The 20,285-nt window shown below is 46.0% G+C and overlaps 1 protein-coding gene across 4 annotated transcripts in view; it reads left to right on the forward strand.

Moving 5' to 3' along the window:
- Window positions 1–606: 606 nt before the first annotated feature.
- LOC146009371 (uncharacterized) overlaps window positions 607–20,285 on the forward strand; it is a 38,668-nt gene continuing 18,989 nt past the window's right edge. The window contains exons 1-5 of one of the 4 annotated variants that reach the window (XM_083149681.1): window positions 607–706; window positions 6,225–6,341; window positions 14,354–14,461; window positions 16,763–16,870; window positions 19,741–19,800. In XM_083149681.1, coding sequence (XP_083005807.1) covers window positions 685–706; window positions 6,225–6,341; window positions 14,354–14,461; window positions 16,763–16,870; window positions 19,741–19,800 — 415 coding nt within the window. In that variant the 5' untranslated portion in view covers window positions 607–684. Of the gene's footprint in view, window positions 707–1,096; window positions 1,222–1,630; window positions 1,958–2,064; window positions 2,679–6,224; window positions 6,342–14,353; window positions 14,462–16,762; window positions 16,871–19,740; window positions 19,801–20,285 lie in introns of those variants that run through there. The other 3 variants (XM_083149682.1, XM_083149684.1, XM_083149683.1) reach the window with 3 other exon arrangements.

Genomic DNA, 20,285 nt, shown 5'->3' on the forward strand with positions numbered 1-20,285 from the left:
CATCTGTATTATCACACAGGAAGCTGCTTCCTGTCCCTCTGTCACCTGTGGCCATGTCAGGTGTCACCCTGAGCAGCACCCTATGCGGACACCCACAGACACACAGTACTGTATAGGAGAGACACAGTACTGTATAGGAGAGACACAGTACTGTATAGGAGACACAGTATTGTATAGGAGAGGCACAGTACTGTATAGAAGAGGCACAGTACTGTATAGGAGAGGCACAGTACTGTATAGGAGAGGCACAGTACTGTATAGGAGAGGCACAGTACTGTATAGGAGACACAGTATTGTATAGGAGAGGCACAGTACTGTATAGAAGAGTCACAGTACTGTATAGAAGAGGCACAGTACTGTATAGGAGAGGCACAGTACTCGGCGCTGCAGAGAGCAGGCCCGTCGGTCACACAGGATAACTGTCCTGTGTTGGGCTGCGGTACTTAATGCAGGAGCTCTGCCAGCTACTCAGCAAACACATCTAGTCACATTGTCACTGACTGTATGAGGTCATTTACCTGGTTGGCTGAGTCTGACACAAGACACACCCTGTGGGCGGGGGGAGGGGCGATCGGCCAATCCTAACATTGTTATTTGCTAGAGGACCGCGCAATTAGAAAGTGCTAGAAGTCACGCTGCAGGGACAGTCCGTGCTGGGGCGGAGGAGGAGGAGGAGGAGGAAGAATGGAGATGCGGCCAGTGACAGGTCAGTGCACCGGGGTATGAGCGGCTGTAGGGGGGATACATAGTGCTGCCTGTGTGTATCATATATGTATAATGTTAGTGCATGTACAGAATATAACGTGGGAGACATTACACGGACATTGTAAAAGTTTACTTGGGCTACATGCTGTTTACTCAGGTCCCCGTCCCGTGTTCTCAATTACACGCGCATAATAGATCTATCTCTATCAGAGGTGCAAGTACGGCGGTACGGTACCGGTAAACGATATGTTGCCGGTACCCGCAGCGCCATAACAAATAGCCACAGCTGATTGCCTTGCGGGGGAGGGGAGCGCATGGCACGCCTCCCCTTCCCTATGTCACTGTGATCGATCACGCCTCCTTCCCCTCCAGTCGGCTGTCAGCCAATCAGTGCTCGCCGGCTGGCAGCCTTTCAGGAGCCAGCAGCCCAGCACGCGAGATGCGTTCTCCTCCGCAGAAACATGCAGCGGCGGCAGGGGGACTAGAGGAGGACCGGACAGGGGACAGGACCTGACAGTGAGTTGCTCACTGTACTGCAACTGTTTGTGTGGCACTGGGGGCATATGTGTGGCACTGACGGGCATATGTGTGGCACTGTGGGTGGGGGCATATATCTGGCATAAGACTTCTGGTATATGGAACGCATAGCGTGCAGCTTTCTTAGCGCCCCACTTCTGGTGCTTGGAACGTACAGTACGCGGAGTCCAAGACTTCCGGTATATGGAGCGCATAGCTCCCCAGAAGTGGGGAAGTCTTGTACACGGTGTGCGTTCCAAGCACCGGAAGTGGGGCGCTAAGAAGCACTACTAAAAATCATTACTGTTTAACTGGGGACTAAGTAAAAACCGGACCCGGATAAGACACCGGAACGCCGGGCCAGACATCAAACTCTGCATTCCGGAGCTTATAGTGTCTGGTCCGAGGGGTGTCCCATGCGGGGGGTGTCTTGTCCGGGGGGGATGCCTGTGATTGCTCACACCAGGGACATGGGGAAGGGGAGATTACAGCCTCCCCGTGTGGTCTGGACCGTTCCAGTTTTTATTACACCCCCGGACCATGCGGTGAGGCTGTATTCTCCCCCCTCTCCTCTCCCAGGTGACAGGTGTGAGAGCAGCCTCATCAGATGGAGCACCCCCGGACAGGACACCCCCGGACCGGATACTACAAGCTCCGGAATGCAGAGTTTGATGTCCAGTCCGGCATTCCGGTGTCTTATCCGATTCCGGATTTTACCCATACCCGTTTAATTGTGGTAATATAACTTTAACCATTCTGTATGTTATATTATAGGTCTGCCTCCTTTAGTATACCACCATAGAATTATGTAAGGTACTTGTTTAGTTTCATGGCGCCGTGCTACTTCCGGGTTTTACGCTTGCCACAAAATCTAAAATAAAGTAACTTAACTCCATGCCAACATGGATAGTTCATACCTCCACTATCCATGTTGGCATAGAGTTGATATTAGATAGCGTGGCTAGCGTAACGAGCCACAAGTCCACAGCGTGCATGGCGCCGTGAAACTACACAAGTACCTTATGTAAAATAATTATAAAGTTCTAAAAAAGTTTTTTTTATAAGATTGAATTGATGGATCAATTAGGTAAATTGTTTAATGATGTCAAGTGTATTTCCTATTCAAGGGTATAAAAACCCCAGACTACACAGAGGGTGCTACACCTTTAAAAAAGTTATCACTTGGTAACGAAACATGTCAGGAAGCGCCTATTTCTTTTAATACAAATTGGCCTTTATGAGGTTCCTAGGAAAGAGCTTGATTGGCATACTACCCTGGTTTTATTGGTCTGGAATTAACTCCCATCACTGGGACACCACCACCTGCTCATTTTGGGATTACAAAAATCGCACTAACATGAGGATACCTCTATGAACTGAGGACAGCACTTACCCTCCAGCAGTACTATCAAAATCCTGTCGGGTATATGGACTCCCTCAAGTCAACATACCACCAAGTACGGATCCATACCAGAGAACCGAATATTTGCCAATTGTTGGGCACATTGAGAACAAGTGGAATTCCATACCAATCTCCTATATATTTGGCTACATCTGTCACTCAAAGTGGGTGTCTGTGTCTATAACGCTCTGTTCCTGGACTTTCCTCTTAATGTGTGATTGCCTTCATCTGTGCTGAACACCTTTCTGAGAAATTAACCTGTTTAAAACAGGTGATGGCAATCATACATTAAGGGGAAGTCTAGAAACAGAGCATTGTGTCCCTCCTGGAGAGGGTCATGTTGGGAGGTATGTGACAGAGAACCAGCCCAGTGAGCCCACAGACAGTGCCAGACACCCACTGCCTTCCCATGTTGCCCAGCACTGCTACTCCACAGCCACCAGGTGAGCGCCCCCCCTACCGCGATTCGCGGCAAAAACACCCGCTCCCCCGCGACCCCCCCTACCGCGATTCGCAGCAAAAACACCCCCGCGACCCCCCCTCCCGCGATTCGCTGCAAAAAGAACCCCCCCACGACCCCTCCCGCAATTCGCGGCATAACCACCACCCCGCGACCCCCCCCCTCCCGCGAATCGCGGCAAACCCTCCCCCGTGACCCCCCCCCCCCCCCCCGGATCGCTAAAAAACACCCACCCCCCGCGACCTCCCTCCCGCGATTCGTGGCAAAAAGAACCCCCCCGCGACCCCCCCTTGCACGATTGGCGGCACCCCCCCTGCGACCCCCCTCCCGCGATTCACGGCACCCCCCCCCTGCAATTCGCAGCAGCCCCAGGATTAAATGGCACATGCAAAACACTGACATGGCTATGGTCGACAATGAAAAAGGCTGACATGAGTTTTTGAAGATTTTTTTTTTTAAATTTTTTCATATTCATTGTCATGTGTCGACATGGACACCAATGAAGTGGCACACTTATGTCAACATTTACATGTGTTGACCTTTCTGTGTTGATTTTTTTTCTTGTGGCGATTCGCGTCACACCCCCCCCCCCCCCCCCGCAACCCCCCCTCCCGCGATTCACGGCACCCCCCGCGACCCCCCCCCCTCCCGCAATTCGCGGCAACCCCCCACCGGAACCCCCATGAACCCCGCTCTCCCGCGATTCGCGGCACCCCCCGCGATTCGCGGCAGCCCCAGGATTAAATGGCACATGCAAAACACTGGCACGGCTATGGTCGACAATGAAAAAGGTTGACATGAGTTTTTGAAGATTTATTTCATTTTTTGAATGTTTTCATATTCATTGTCATGTGTCAACATGGACACCAATGAAGTGGCACACTTATGTCAACATTTACATGTGTTGACCTTTCTGTGTTGATTTTTTCTTGTGGCGATTCGCGTCACACCCCCCCGCAACCCCCCCTCCCGCGATTCGCGGCACCCCCTGTGACCCCCACCTCCCGCAATTCGCGGCAACCCCTCACCGGAACCCCGCCCTACCGCGATTCGCGGCACCCAACCCCGCGACCCCTCCCGCAATTCGTGGCACCCCCCGTGATTCGCGGCAGCTCCAGAATTAAATTGCACATGGAAAACACTGACATGGCTATGGTCGACAATGAAAAAGGTTGACATGAGTTTTTGAAGGTTTTTTTTTTCATTTTTTGAATGTTTTCATATTCATTCTCATGTGTCGACATGGACACCAATGAAGTGCCACACTTATGTCAACATTTACATGTGTTGACCTTTCTGTGTTGATTTTTTCTTGTGGCGATTTGCGTCACACCCCCCTACCCCCCCCCCCCCACACCCGCGATTCACGGCGCACACACACACACACACACCTCCCCCGCGATTCTCGGCACCCCACCCCGTGACCCCCCCTCCCGTGATTCACGGCACACCCCCGCGACCCCCCCCTCCCATGATTCGCCGCAACTCCCGCCCCGTAACCCCCCTCCCGCGATTTGCGGCACCCACCCCCGCAATTCGCGGCACCCCCCCCCCGCGATTCGCGGCAGCTCCAGAATTAAATTGCACATGGAAAACACTGACATGGCTATGGTCGACAATGAAAAAGGTTGACATGAGTTTTTGAAGGTTTTTTTTTTCATTTTTTGAATGTTTTCATATTCATTCTCATGTGTCGACATGGACACCAATGAAGTGCCACACTTATGTCAACATTTACATGTGTTGACCTTTCTGTGTTGATTTTTTCTTGTGGCGATTCGCGTCACACACCCCCCCCCCACCCCCCCCCCGCAACCCCCACTCCCGCGATTCACGGCACACACACACCCCCCCGCGATTCTCGGCACCCCACCCCGTGACCCCCCCTCCCGTGATTCACGGCACACCCCCCGCGACCCCCCCTACCGTGATACGCCGCAACCCCCGCCCCCGTAACCCCCCTCCCGCGATTTGCGGCAACCCACCCCGCGATTCTCTGCAATCCCTCCCGCGATTCGCAGCATCCACCCCCCCACAACCCCCCCTCCTGCAATTCGCGGCACCCTCCGCGACCCCCCCCTCCCGCGATTCGCGGACACCTAAGTTGCAATACAGGGCATCTTTCATACAATTCTAACCATATTTCTCATATACAAACGTTCACAAATGAAGGGGGCGCAGCCCCTTACGACGGTGTGAAGAGCGCCCGTAGGGCGCGATGAATCACCTAGTAACTATATAACCTCTATGGTCCAATTTTTATCTGATTTAACCAACTTTTTAAATGACTTAATTTTATTAATTGTTATTGTATAAAACACTTGCTGCTAGAATGCTCTTTTACTGAAATGATTATATTTATAAAGTATATGTGTATAAATAAAATTCATTACAATTGTAATACCTAATTGATCCAGTTCGTTATAGCGCTCCATCTTCCTTTTTTGTACACTATAATATAAGATTTAGTAAAATATTTTGCTCAGACTCTTATCTTTTACTCTATTCTTTAGTGTGTATGGGGCTTTGCAAAGACCACACCAGTTGGTGTCATCAAGCTGAGAATGAGGTGCAAGGGGTGAACGAACTATAGAAACTCCACCCATTCCATACAGAACACACAACGGGGGAATTTAATAGGATGAGAGATTTGGTAAGAAATCTCCAGTTTTTTTTTTTTAAAGCAGCAATCCTTTACACTGCAAGACCAGTTTGATTTTGCAGTGTAAATGATTGCCGCTTTAAAAAAAAACCTGAAGGTTTCTTGCCAAATCTCTCACTTTCTGAATCTCTCATCCTATTACATTTCACCCAAAATACTTCTAAAAATCAAAGCCTGTGGGTTTATCCATTTTTGGAAGATGCTCTTGCCGGCCAAAGCAGTTATTGCCAATAACAATATCAGTCAATCTCCAGCTCAGGGGTTGGCAACCTGTGTGCTCCTGATGGTGTAGAACTACATGACCCAAATTGCTATTAAGAGCATGCTAATACTGTAGCATGGAATTCTGGGATGTGAAGTTGCACCGCATCTGTTGCCTATCCTAGCTACTTGCTGTCCTCTAGGGTGAATCCCAAGTGCTGCCCACTTGAGGGCGACTAGGGACCTAATGGACGTATCTAATATTTCTTTTCTCCCAGAAACCTCAGATTCTGCGGACAGAACTGGAGAGTGCAGTATCCTCATAAAGCAAAATGAAGGAAGTGGACAACCAACCGTGGAAGAGATGGCAGAGGCCTCCGATGGCATCAGTGCTGGTGAGATAAGTGATGGGAAAGTTTTAGGATCTGCAGAAGGAGGGCACAGTATGCTCATAATGATGTTTAAAAAGCAACTTTGTAGGCAAATAAATGTGTGGTTGCCATTGATAGATCTACAGTATCTAGATCAGACCTGGCCAGAACATTGATCGTAATCTACTCATCGCGTAGAAAAAGGTAATCGATAACTCCTCCACTGGCGCCAATTATTACGTTCCTATATATGTGGGAACGATCCTCTTCTCCAAAAATGGGGAAAGCTTAGTTGTAAATACCGTACGCCCCTTAGAGTATAAGAGGGTTCCTCTTCTCCGAATGGCTGAGCTCAATAGGATCACACGGGTGGACACCCAATTGAAGGGACTGTGAAGGTTCGTCACACGGTCGTCTCAAACAGTGGTGACCCAAAATAAAGATAATGGGGGGGTATAGTGTAAAATCATTTATTTGTATAAAATAGCATAAAATGGAGGACAAAGAAACCAAATGGCATGTTACCCGCGTTTTCGACTGCTCATGCAGTCTTTCTCAAGAAGATATCTCCTTGAGAAAGACTGCATGAGCAGTCGAAAACGCGTTTGGAGTTATTTGGACCAACTTGTGGAGGACCTGGCATTTACCTAGCTTTACCTGGAGGGAACGTGGGCTGTCTTTATCCCCTGGACTTACCACACATACCTTGTTTGAGAACTCTGATTCATTTCTTTGTTCTCCACCTGAGACGGTAACATGGGCGGGATTCTCTAAAATCCGCAGCCCAGTATCGCCGGCCACCGCATTTCTAATGACCGCATATTCTCTAAAATATGCGGTCATTAACGCAAGGGACAGCTCTTGCGGTAAGAGCTGTCCCTTGCGTTGCGGCGCCGTTGCTGGACTTCCGGGTCTATGACCCGGGAGTCCGTCTGCGCAAGCGCAGACTGACGCGTCGGCCGCAGGGCATGCTGGGAGGGATCCGTGACGGATCCCTCACACACCGCTGCGGTAAGAAGCCCATAGGCTTCTGCAGGGAACCGCCAGCTTTTGCTGGCGATTCCCTCCGCAGCGGTGACACTGCGGAGGGACATTAGAGAATACAGAAATGCGGTAAAAACCCCGATAACAGGGTTTTTACCGCATTTCTGTAATAGAGAATCTCGCCACATGTTACAAAGCAAAGACACAGCTACTCGCCAGACACACCAGGTGAGCGCCCCACACCTCCACACCTCCATACCTCCCAACATGACCCTCTCCAGGAGGGAGGGACAGAATGCTCTGTTTGTGGACTTCCATCTTAATTTATGATTGTCATCACCTGTTTTAAACAGGGTAATTGATAAGAAAGGTGTTTAAGCACAGGTGATGGTAATCCATAAATTAAGAAGAAAGTCCAGAAACAGAGCAATGTGTCCCTCCTGGAGAGGGTCATGTTGGGAGGTATGCACCTCCCCCCCCCCCCCCCATTCACGGCATCCCCACGATTTAAATGGCACATGCAAAACACTGACATGGCTATGGTCGACAATGAAAAAGGTTGACAAGATTTATTTTTCACTTTTTCAATGTTTTCATATTCATTCTCATGTGTCGACATGTTCACCAATGAAGTGCCACACTTATGTCAACATTTACATGTGTTGACCTTTCTGTGTTTTTTTCTTGTGGCGATTCGCGGCACCCCCCGCGACCCCCCCCTCCCCCGCAATTTGCAGCACACCCCCCGCAATTCGCGGCACCCCCGGTGACTCCCGCGATTCGCGGCCGCACCCCGCGCCCCCCCCCCCTCCCACGATTCACGCCAGGCCCCCCCTCCCGCGGTTCACGGTGCCCCCCATGACCCCCCCTACCGCGATTCCCCCCCCTCTGACCCCCCCCCCCTCCTGTCATTGCGGCAACCCGCCCCCGCGACCCACCCTCCCACGATTCACTGCAACCCCCCGCGACCCCCCCCCCTCCCGCAATTCACGGCATCCACCCACGATCCCTCCTCCAGTGATTCGCGGACACCCCTCACCTCCTCCCCCCACCCCTGCGCGCGATTCACGGCAACCCCAGGATTAAATGGCACATGCAAAACACTGGCACGACTATGGTCGACAATGAAAAAGGTTGACATGAATTTTTGAAGATTTATTTTTCTTTTTTTGAATGTTTTCATATTCCTTCTCATGTGTCGACATGGACACCGATGTGCCACACTTATGTCAACATTTACATGTGTTGAACTTTCTGTGTTGATTTTTTCTTGTAGCAATTTTTTTCCAGTGACAACTATGAACTATGTGCACGTCAACCTACACATCGTCAACCAATTCTTTGTATAATATATAACACCTGTTCTGTTTTACTGTAGGTGTTTTAAGTGAGACCTTTTACTGCTACTATTACTGTTTATGTAAATGCATTCTGAATGACAGCAACATCCTACCATCCTTCTACAAGAATATATAACCAACTAGGTGATTCATCGCGCCCTGTGCCCCCCACTCCCGCAATTCACGGACCCCCCGCGCACCCCCCCTCACGCGATACACGCCCCCTCCCACGCTTTGCGGACCCCCGCCCTCTCCCGCGATTCGCCGACACTTGCGCCCCCTCCCTCCCTTGATTCACGGCACCCCCCACGCCCCTCCCGCAATTCACGGCACCCCTAAGCCCCTTCCCCGTATACTCACACACCCCTATCACTACCCAGCTTCCTGCTCTCCTGAACCGTAACTTCCACCACTGGGGAGTCGCTGACGCTGTTTTACCCACATGCCCCTATCATGCCTCATAGCCCAGCCTCCTGCTCTCATGCACCCTAACTCCCACCCAGTAGGAGGAGACACTGACTCAGGGCCACCATCCTGTACTCCAGTACTGCCACACTGGACCCTCACCCACTGGCAGAAGCTGCACAGTATCTCCCACCCTCCTCTTTAGTCCCCCTTATGCCCACACACCCCTATCGCTACCCAGCCTCCTGTTTTCCTGTGTCGTGACCTCCGCCAGTGGGGAGCCGCTGACTTAAAAACACCCTACTATACTATTGCACACACACACACACCTAAACAACATGCACACACAGCCCCCCCCCCACACCCACAAATGTCACTGTACCATCCACACTATCAATGTACATCTTACTCTGTAACCGCTTTTTAATTAAACAAAACAATACACACCCCCTTCCACATCATATGCTCTCTATTTAACACATTTCACCTATAACTCAAGTTGCAATACAGGCATCTTCCATACAATTCTAACCATCTTTCTCATATACAAATGTTCACAAATTAAGGGGGCGCAGCCCCTTACGATGGTGTGCGCCGTAGGGCGCGATGAATCACCTAGTGTGTGTGTGTGTGTGTGTGTGTGTGTGTGTATGTATATATATATATATATATATATGGAAAAAAATGTTAGTTTGTGCGCTGATATACTGACACAACCAGCTGATAAATCCTTGTATAAGAATGGCAAGGATATAAAGTTCACCAAAGTCCATAAATCGGGACTGCTGCTCCTCAACTCGTGTGTACACGGATACCCAGGGTTCACAAGGGCAAGATTGGATCTAGAACAAGGAAAATAGCCCAAATCTATGTTAATAGATTCAGAGAGAAGGGGTATCCCCCTAGAATCATTGAAGGGGCATTACAGCGAGCCTCTAATACTGACAGATCTACCCTGTTGCAGTATAAGAATGATAAACCCCCTGACTTTAAAACCAATGATGCTATGTTTATAACACAATTTAATGGCAGAGACCGTGAACTGAAAAGAATTTTTAACAAGCATTGGAATGTTTTACAACTGGACCCAATTCTAAAAGAACATATCTCTAGAGTCCCTAAAATTGTGTATAGAAGGGCCACTACTATCAAGAATATTGTTTCTAAAAGTCAGCTTGTTAATACTAAAGTGAAACCTGTGTCTAACACCTTTCTTACACTAAAGGGTAGTTACCCATGTAATAGTTGTAAGATCTGTTGTCTTATGGAAAAAGGTACCACAATTGATGACACATTGGGCCAGTTTAGAATTAATGAATTCATCAATTGTAATTCTACTCATGTTGTCTACTTGCTTAAATGTGGATGTGGTTTTAGATATGTCGGCAAGACAAAAAGATGCCTTAAGGTTCGTATCCTTGAGCATGTACGTAATATTAAGCACGGGGTAATGAATCATAGTATACCTAGGCACTTTAAAGAATTCCATAATTGTGATCCCTCTAGCCTTTCGTTTAAAGGTATAGAACAAATTAAACAGGGTAATAGAGGAGGCGACATTGATAAATACCTCATCAAAAGGGAAACCTATTGGATTCTGAAGCTGGGAACTTTAGTGCCAGTAGGATTAAATGAGGGCTATGAAGTTACGCCTTTCATCAGATAAATTGTAACAATCCTGGTGTATTAACTCTTTTTCTCTTTTTTTCCTTTTTTTCTCTTATTTTTTTTTCTTAGGTTATTATTAACCTTCATAATGGAATTATTTATGCTTTTTTTAAGTATGTTTTATGTATTATTATGAAATATTGCTTGCAGCCTTGTCTGCGTTTTATGTTTGTATGTTAATCGACATGTGTCGATTTTTTTCGATCAGCGATTGTGCTGTTTTGTAAAAAATGTTTTTAAATATCTGTGTATATCCAGTTGGTCGCTGAATGTCCAATTTATTGATATTTTGTGCAGTATAAAAATATTGTTTTATATGTATGTTTTTAATTAGCTTCGCTAAATCAATCAGGCTGGCCACAACCAGCATTGCATCACTCCGTGATGAGAGCAATCTCATTGGTAGGAGTCTTGCTTAAATTCCGAGCCGGACGTCACAGTAGCCACGCCCTCTGACGAAGTCCCAGTGACGAAACGCGTCAGGGCGTGGCCTGTGACTCTCTGCCCGTCCTTGCTGTTTCGCCGCTCCAAGCCGTGTCGGTGTCTCCGTGGTCCTCCTATCCGTCCAGCGCAACCCAGCGTATGAGAAGCCTAGTGTCCAGGAGCCTCCACCTGCCTGCCGGTGATCAGTGAGCTGTTATTGCCCTTGTGGTTTATGATATATGCCTTGTGGTAACCAGCCCACAGCGCTCATTATTGTGGTACGAGCGATTGCTTTTACTGTGGATCAGAAGCTTTTATTGTTGGATCCTATTAAACTCTTTTAATGCACCATGAAGCGCCCTCTTCTATTTTCCTTGTTCTATATATATATATATATATATATATATATATATATATATATATATATATATATATATATATATATATATATATATATATATATATATATATATATATATATATATATATATATATATATATATATATATATATATATATATATATGCGTGAGCACATGTAATGTTGTAAGCCATTCATAATCATGTACTTTTTATTTGACTACTAAAGTTGAGAGTGTAAATGGTACATTGAAAATAAGGTTACCAGATACCTGCAAATTGCTTGTGTACTGAAAGACAATGGAGGAAATCATGCTCTGTCCCACTTCCTCCATTTCAAACCTACTGTATGCTTTCATCCTTCAGTGCGGCCCTTTCCCTTGCTAAAGTCATACTTCATGAAGCCCCTCCCAGTCTCAACTCCCTCCTCTGCCCATCTCCACCTCCCCTCTCCTTTAAACTTTGGCATTATTATTGACTCCTTTAAACCACACATTCAACACCTCTCAGACTTGTTTCCACCTCAAAATTATTTCCAGGATCAGACCCTATCTCACCCAGGATGCTACAAAGGCCCTCATCCACTCACTAGTCATATCCAGATTGGACTACTGTAACATCCTACTTTCTGGCCTCCCTGTAAAAGACCTCTCTCCACTCCAGTCTATCCTCAATGCTGCTGCCCGTCTCATCCTCCTCTCTAAATGTAATATGTCCACCGGCACCTCCCCTCTTTTACAAGTCTTACACTGACTCCCCTTCCCCTTCAGAGTACAATTCAAGCTCCTCACATTTGCTCGCAAAGCCATCACCCATTCCTCTCCCAGCTACATATCTGACCTTACTGTATCTCTCTTCACACTTCCACCTGCCCTCTTTGCTCCACAAATGCACGCAACCTCTCCTGACACCTGGTTACTTCCTGCCATATCTCTGGAATTCTCTACCTTTCCTTATCAGACTCGTCACCTCCCTACAAAAGAGACGCTCAAGACCCACTTTAAATCTAACCATCTCTCACCCTATCCTGCGGTTAATGCTCACTTCTACCCCTTCTGTGTCACCCCTGTCTGTCTGCCCCTCCACTTTATAACGTAAGCTCTTGCGAGCAGGGCCCTCTTTCATCATGTATATTTCTTAAAATATATCTGTCACCCTGATAATTGCAAAATTTAGGAACTCTGATATCCACAGAGCAATACAGTTTCTACCCAGGATAACACAAAAAAAGCTTCCACCACAGACAGCTTAACATAGACAAAAAAAACATAGAAAACGGTGCACCCACTGGCAAAACAAATCCAACTTACACAATTGATAAATTTGATATCATGAAGGTCAGAATATCAATCTGAAAAAGAACCACAGAGCAATACTGTAAGTCACGTTGGAAATGGTTTATTTTCTGCAGGCCACTCACCTATAGGAGATTGAATTGCGCATGTAACAGGTCTTTAAAACAGCTTCATAGGTTGATCAATAGTACCTATAAGGGCTTGATAAAAAACAGGATAGTGCAATACTGTGTGATAAAAAGCCTAAAATAATTTATTAATGCACTCACAATGACAAAGAAGATTAAAGCATATCACCCGTATTTAGGGTATTAAGGTCCCGGATCACAGTTTTTCCTCATACAGGGGCAAGGGTTCACAAATACACCTGGAGGTGAGCAATCCCATCCAGTCCGTTCGGTGATGATAATTTGCTTGAGCGCGCTTTCGGGCTTAAGCTGGCCATACATCAGAAAGATCGATCTTGAGATCGATTGCGCTCATGATTGTGTACAATTTCCTTTGAAATCCCGGCAGTCCTTGGTGGTTTTTGGACACACAATCTGCATACAATCCATCATACAATCAGTCATACAATCCATCTGCAGCATGATTGTGTATACAAGATGTGCACACAATCTGCATACAATCCATCATACAATATGTCATACAATCTGCTGATGGATTGTATGATTGTGTACATAAGATGTGCACACAATCTGCATACAATCCATCTTACAATCAATTGAGATTGTATGATTGGGTACAATATCTTTCTGATGTATGGCCACCTTAAGTAAGCCCTTCCTCAGAAGCTAAGCATAGGACTATGCTTCTGAGGTAGGGCTTACTTAGCCCGAATGCTTTTATCTTCCTTGTCATTGTGAGTGCATTAATAAATTATTTTAGGCTTTTTATCACACAGTATTGCACTATCCTGTTTTTTATGAAGCCCTTATAGGTACTATATTGATCAACCCATGAAGCTGTTTTAAAGACCTGTTACATGCGCAATTCAATCTCCTATAGGTGAGTGGCCTGCAGAAAATAAACCATTTCCAACGTGACTTAGAGTATTGCTCTGTGGTTCTTTTTCTGTTTTGAGTTTTTCAGATTGATATTCTGACCTTCGTGATATCAAATTTATCAATTGTGTAAGTTGGATTTGTTCCGCCAGTGGGTGCACCGTTTTCTATGTTTTTTTTACCCTGATAATTGCGTTGGTGTCCTGTCCCCTACCACAACTGTTCTTCTTTATTTACCATGTACTTTTTCTAAATTGCCTTGTACTGTAATTCGTTATTTTCCGTGTTTTTTGCTCATCTATGTATCTTCAGGCTCTGAGGAACCCTTGTTGCGCCATATAAATAAAAGATAAAAATAGCAATAAATACTAATGTCAGTACTAAATGAGAATGGTAACATTTCTTACAACTTGCATCTGTTACTATTTACTTGTTGGCAAAACTAAACATGATATTTTCTTTGGAAAACCAGTATCCGCTGGACTAGAGCTGCATAAAGACAATTTGATATAAACTATTGCAAGCTGCTTAATATTTTTTTTTTATGCTTGTCAACAGGTGAGAGGATCCCAGCCATGGCCAATGGGTACACACCTGTTGGGCAGAAGAAGAATATGTTACCAACGAAGGAACTAAATAAAATTTTTGAATGGATCAAGAATTTATGTGAGTCAATGAAATAGTTTTTCCTTATGCTTACATCCTCTCCAAGTGCTGGGAAATCCTGTGTGTTGCCTCAGTACCATTAGGCCATGTCCCTTCAACTAAAGTTGCCCTACATCTTGCTGGGGGCAACCATAGCACTCTGGCAGCTGCTGGGCAGATCTCAGCCTTCGTCACATGACTTCAGTCTTCCCCTAACCTCTCAACCTCGCTTTGTGCTCTCCTTAAGCTGTAAACATTTCCAGGGTCATTACCTGTTTAAACTTCCCCTTTAGCCAGGACCTACCTAGTGTCCAACCTTGCAAGCTACATGGATGGGATTCCCAATTAGCCTGACCCAGGTTTTTTTATTTTAGTTTTGTGAAACCCAGGTTGATGCTCACTGGAAAATGAGTATACAGTGCACCCGTAAGGTATCCACAGCGCTTCACTTTTTCCACATTTTGTTATGTTACAGCCTCATTTCAGAATGAAATTAAGTATTTTTTTCCCTCAAAATTCTACACACAATACCCCATAAAGTCAACATGAATTTTTTGGGGAGGATTTTTGCTAATTTATTAAAAATAAAAAAACTAAGAAATTGCACGTACATAAGTATTCACAGCCTTATCCATGAAGCTCAAAATTGTTCCTACAGCTTAATTGGAGTCCACCTGTGGTAAATTCAGTTGATTGGATGTGATTTGGAAAGGCGCACACTTCTCTCTATTAGGTCCCACACATGTCAGTGCACAAACCAAGCACAAAGTCAGAGGAATTGTCTGCAGTAATCACGCTGTCAGAGTTACAGCGTTCCTCTGTGGAGATAGGGTAACTTTCCAAAAAGACAACCGTCTCTGCAGCAATCCACCATCAGGCCTGTATAGTAGAGTGGCCAGTCGGAAGCCGCTCCTTAGTAACAAGCACATGGCAGCCCGGCTGGAGTTTGCCAAAATCACTTGAAGGACTCTCAGACCATGAGAATCAAAATTCTCTGGTCTGATAAGACAAAGATTGAACTCTTTGGGGTGAATGCCAGGTGTCCTGTTTAGAGGAAACCAGGCACCGCTCAACACCAGGCCAATACCCTCCCTACAGTGACCGCATGGTGGTGGCAGCATCAGGCTGTGGGGATCAGCGGCAGGAACTGGGAGACTAGTCAGGGTAGATGAATGCAGCAATGTACAGAGACATCCTGGATGAAAACCTGCTCCAGAGCGCTCTGACCTCAGACTGGGGCAACGGTTCATCTTTCAGCAGGACACTGACCCCAAGCACACAGCCGAGATATCACAGGAGAGGCTTCAGGACAACTCTGTGACTGTCCCCGAGTGACCCAGCCAGAGCCCAGACTTAAATCTGATTGACCATCTCTGGAGAGATCTGATAATGGCTGTGCACTGACGCTTCCCATCCAACCTGATGGAGCTTGTGAGGTGCTGCAAAGAGGAATCGGCAAAGCTGCCCAAAGACAGGTGTGCCAAGCTCGTGGCATCATAGTCATAAAGACTTGTGGCTGTAATTGATGCTAAAGGACCTTATTCTGGTCGCCCAGAAATTTGCAGCATTGCGTGTTGATGTAACACCACCCACACAGCTGCCCGCTATTCCTCCCCCCAACCCCCGCTCGCCGAGTTCCCCACACGGCTGCCAATGGATGTTTACCATAAACATTTGCAGCCTTGGGTGCTGTGGTGAAATCGACCATCAAATTGTTTCTCCAACGCTCGCAGATCTAAGACCCCTCTCTGGTGTCTTGCGTCTGCAAAATGCCTGTACAGCTGACATCAGATGCCTGTCCCCCGCACCCGTGTCACAGGCGCATTTACTGTACATAGGAAAGCCCATGAAATGCTAGGTGTTCCCATGGGTGCAACCCCTCAACTATCACAGTCGCTGCCATAGACTTTTTACTCCAGAGATTTGACTATAAAAATTATTACAATAAAAATAAGGTTTTTTTTATATATTCTTTGTATTTTTGACATAATGTATAAACTCAAAACGCAGCCATATACGCTAGTATGACAGGAAAGGCTGTGCCTCACCCCACCGCACGCCTCTGGGTCATATAGAAAGTTCATCGGTAGAGTCCCTTGGTGCATCCTAGATAAATGTAACTGCTACTCAAACGCATTTCTGGGTAATCAGATGGCTGGTAATAGCGGAGTCTCACAGGACCTGTTGTGCCAAGCGTCACCGTTCGCCTGGACTGTAGCAACAGTGTATGAGAACACATCTTTATAATGTTAGATGTTATCCCTGATTATATCCATATATTAATATGTCACCTTTTTGTCTTTGATTTCCAAACCACTTTAGCAAATTGTGCAGTATGGGTCATCGGTATATGCATCTTTATCTTTCTATGCAACGTCTTATTCACCGCGGTTTCTGCAATGCACTTTGCACTGTCTAATTACTCCAAAGGTAAGCCTACATATTTTGCAAGCATTACATGAGCGCTGTGACCCAATAGGATACAGTCATTTGGTCTACAGCAAGTTGGTCGACAAACATTAGGTCGATATGGTTCTAGGTCGACATGGCTTTAGTCCTACAGGTCATTAGGAGAACACAAGCACCAGGTCCACATGGTCTAGGTCGACATTCAAAAAGTCAACATAGGGTTTTTCACTGTTTTTTGAGCCGACAGGTGGTATTTCATGCCCTACCATTCACTAGGGTGTGGTGGGAGAATAAAATAGTGTGCGGAGCGCAGTGAGGCACCGTGCAAAAGCATGGCGCGCAATGCAAGGGGACGCAGTGCACTTGAAACTGTCCATGTCGACATTCGGGTAAAAAAAAAAAGTGAAAACTCCCATGTTGACATTTTGACTGTCGACCTAGACCATGTCGACATAATGCTTGTTATGACCTGTCGACCTAGAACCATGTCGAACTTTCCCTGTGTCAACCTTATGCTGATCGACCAACATGCTGTAGACCAAATGATCCCATTCCGACCCAATGTACTAAGCTGCATAAACAGCATTTATCTGATGAAGCCGCTTACAGTAATTGGGTGAAATGTAATAGGGTGAGTGAATCAGAGCGAGATTTGGTAAGAAATCTCCAGGTGTTTTTTTAAAGCGGCAATCATTTACACTTCAAAATAAAACTGGTTTTGCAGTGTAAATGATTGCCACTTTAAAAAAAAAAAACCTGGAGATTTCCTACCAAATCTCTCACTTTCTGATTCTCGATTACATTTCACCCACTGCCTTTTGGGTTCCACGCTGAGTAAAGTGGGCTCATTATAAATGTCAATGCAATTTATTTTATTCTTGTTCAAAATATCAGGGTTTGCCAGTGCTTCTGGGGAGTGACACAACTGATAGAACTTTCTTGATCAAAACAGATATACAGAAAACTGTGGTAGCACAAAAAGAGTTCGTGCTAAAAAAGAGTTACGCTGTTTGAGTGCACACTATATATTTTGATAATTTGTACTGTATTGTAATGATGGATACGATATAAAATTTAACTTTTAATAAATTTATTTTTAAAAAGATTTCCTCTTTATTTTTATTCCTTTATATTCTTGGGAACAAAAGAGGATTTGGTTATCTAGGTGAAATATAGGGTTAAAATCATACACATTTAAACATGGTGCTCATACAAAGAGATGAAATAAGAAAGTGTAAAGGAGTAAAGTGTTAAAAAATGTCAGAGCCCGTGGTCTGCTGCACTTAATTTGATATTTTTTAACAATTTTGCTGTAGGTCTCCCCTGGGTCTTATCGTGTCTATGCACTTTTGCCTATATTTGGCTTATGCCCGGTTACCTACTCAGATGTATTATAAATGGGGATGTATGCTGATTACTACTGATGCCTAATTATATTGGCGTTTAGTTCAGCATATTCCCGTTATCCAAGAAAAGATTTTTTCTTGGATAACGGGAATATGCTGAACTAAACGCCAATATAATTAGGCATCAGTAGTAATCAGCATACATCCCCATTTATAATACATCTGAGTGGCACCCCCGCATGTGAATTGCAAATAAGCGGGCAACACGGGTCCATAAATAAAAATACAGACGACCCATTAAGAGTGTGCAGACGAACTCCCTACCCTTCCTCTCCCCATCATTTTTTTCAAAACAGATATACCAGGGTTGCCTACCCTCCCGGATTGGCCGGGAGGGTCCCGGAAATCGGGTCCCCCTCCCGGCCCCCCGGAAAGGTTGGCAATCCTCCCAGATTCTGCCTCACCCTCCCGAACTCCCCAGCAGCTGCCCAGCCGCATAGTTGAATCAACGCGATTCACGGCTATTCGCGGGGCGGGGCTAGATATGCAAATAGCGCCATTTAGCTCGGGGGGGATTTCCAGTGCGTGGGGCGGGGCTTAATGACGTCTACATCAGGCTTCTCCCGGAGAGGAGAATTTCAAAGTCGGGTGACTCATATGATCCTGCCGGGTACAGATTATAAATAAATGTACTACTACTACTACAGACAAGTCACCTTTGGATAGGTGATTTTAGAGGCCAACATTCTTTGTATTGTGGGAAAGGGGGTTCCCCACTGTACCTGCAAGCTGTCCGCGTATGTAGCACATTTAAAATGTATTTAAATCAAATGGTAGTGGACTAGATAAGCTTGATAAAGGTACACAACTAAATTATTTAAACTACGTTTTTATTGTATTCTCTATTTCATTGTCATTTGTTTTAAGTTTGTGCTTTTAGAGTTAGATTTCCACATCTTTACGACACAAAAAAACTTGCGTGGGCATACGCGAATACAATAGAACAAAGAGGTTCTCAAAGTCGGTCCTCACGACCCCACACGGTGCATGTTGTGCAGGTCTCCTCACAGAATCACAAGTGAAATAATTAGCTCCACCTGTGTGTTTTAAAATGTGTCAATGAGTAATGAGTGCACCTGTCGGGTGACCCGGAAAACATGATCTGTGTGAGGTCCGAGTTTGAGAACCCTTGCAGCAGAGAATGATAGACCTGTCGTGTTTTCATGTTTTGGCCCAAATGCAATAGCCTTCCAGGTGCAGGTGAGACATTAGGGATGTAGCCTTAAAACAAATTGTCACACCATCCTAGAGGGTGACCTCTGTAATTGCAGAGCTGCCCTGCGGTTTTGGATGTGGTCACCAAGCAGCCACGAGAAAATGTTGCGCACAAGACATCCACAGTGCCAGACTGGGTGGCATCGCCCATTGTGATGCCACTGAGATGAAACAGGCTTGGGGGTATTTGAATTGAAAGTATTAGTAATACTGGCCATTTACTGAGGCTGATCTGGAAACCTAAACAATATTTCCCTATTTGTTTTGTAGCGGGCAATATTGGAAATCAGTCAAATTCTATAGTGGATCCAGTGCAGCCGTTGGGGCCAGGTAAGTGACAACTGGGCCACCAGGGTCATTAGTTTGACATTCTGTCATGTCAACTTGTCATCCATGTAGACATCATGAATGCTGACATGGCTAAATTGTTTTTTATCAATAAATGTCGTTTATTTAAATCAATTGCATCACCTGTACTGTGTTTAGCGCAACCACCCCTGTATATATTTTTGTATCCGTAAGGGGGTGACACCCCTCTTTTTTAGGTTGCAGCTTGACCAGGCAGAATCATACAGGCGCCCTATTCAGATACCTAAGTATCTGTTGTTTCCGATCTCACAGAACGAGCCTGACTTCACAAGCAGTCGGGCTCGTTCTGCTGGGAACGGATGGGATTTGCCGAGCCCACGGCCACAGCTCGACGATTCCCAGCCACTTCTCACGGACACGCCCCCTTCTCACCCCGCAGCAGGCGGGACATTGAATCCCACCTGATTGTTCTCGGTCGAGCTGACCGAGAACGGGACTGGGTCACG

The sequence above is a fragment of the Crinia signifera genome, chromosome 6, assembly GCF_055691185.1.
Source record: "Crinia signifera chromosome 6, ASM5569118v1, whole genome shotgun sequence".
NCBI lineage: Eukaryota > Metazoa > Chordata > Amphibia > Anura > Myobatrachidae > Crinia > Crinia signifera.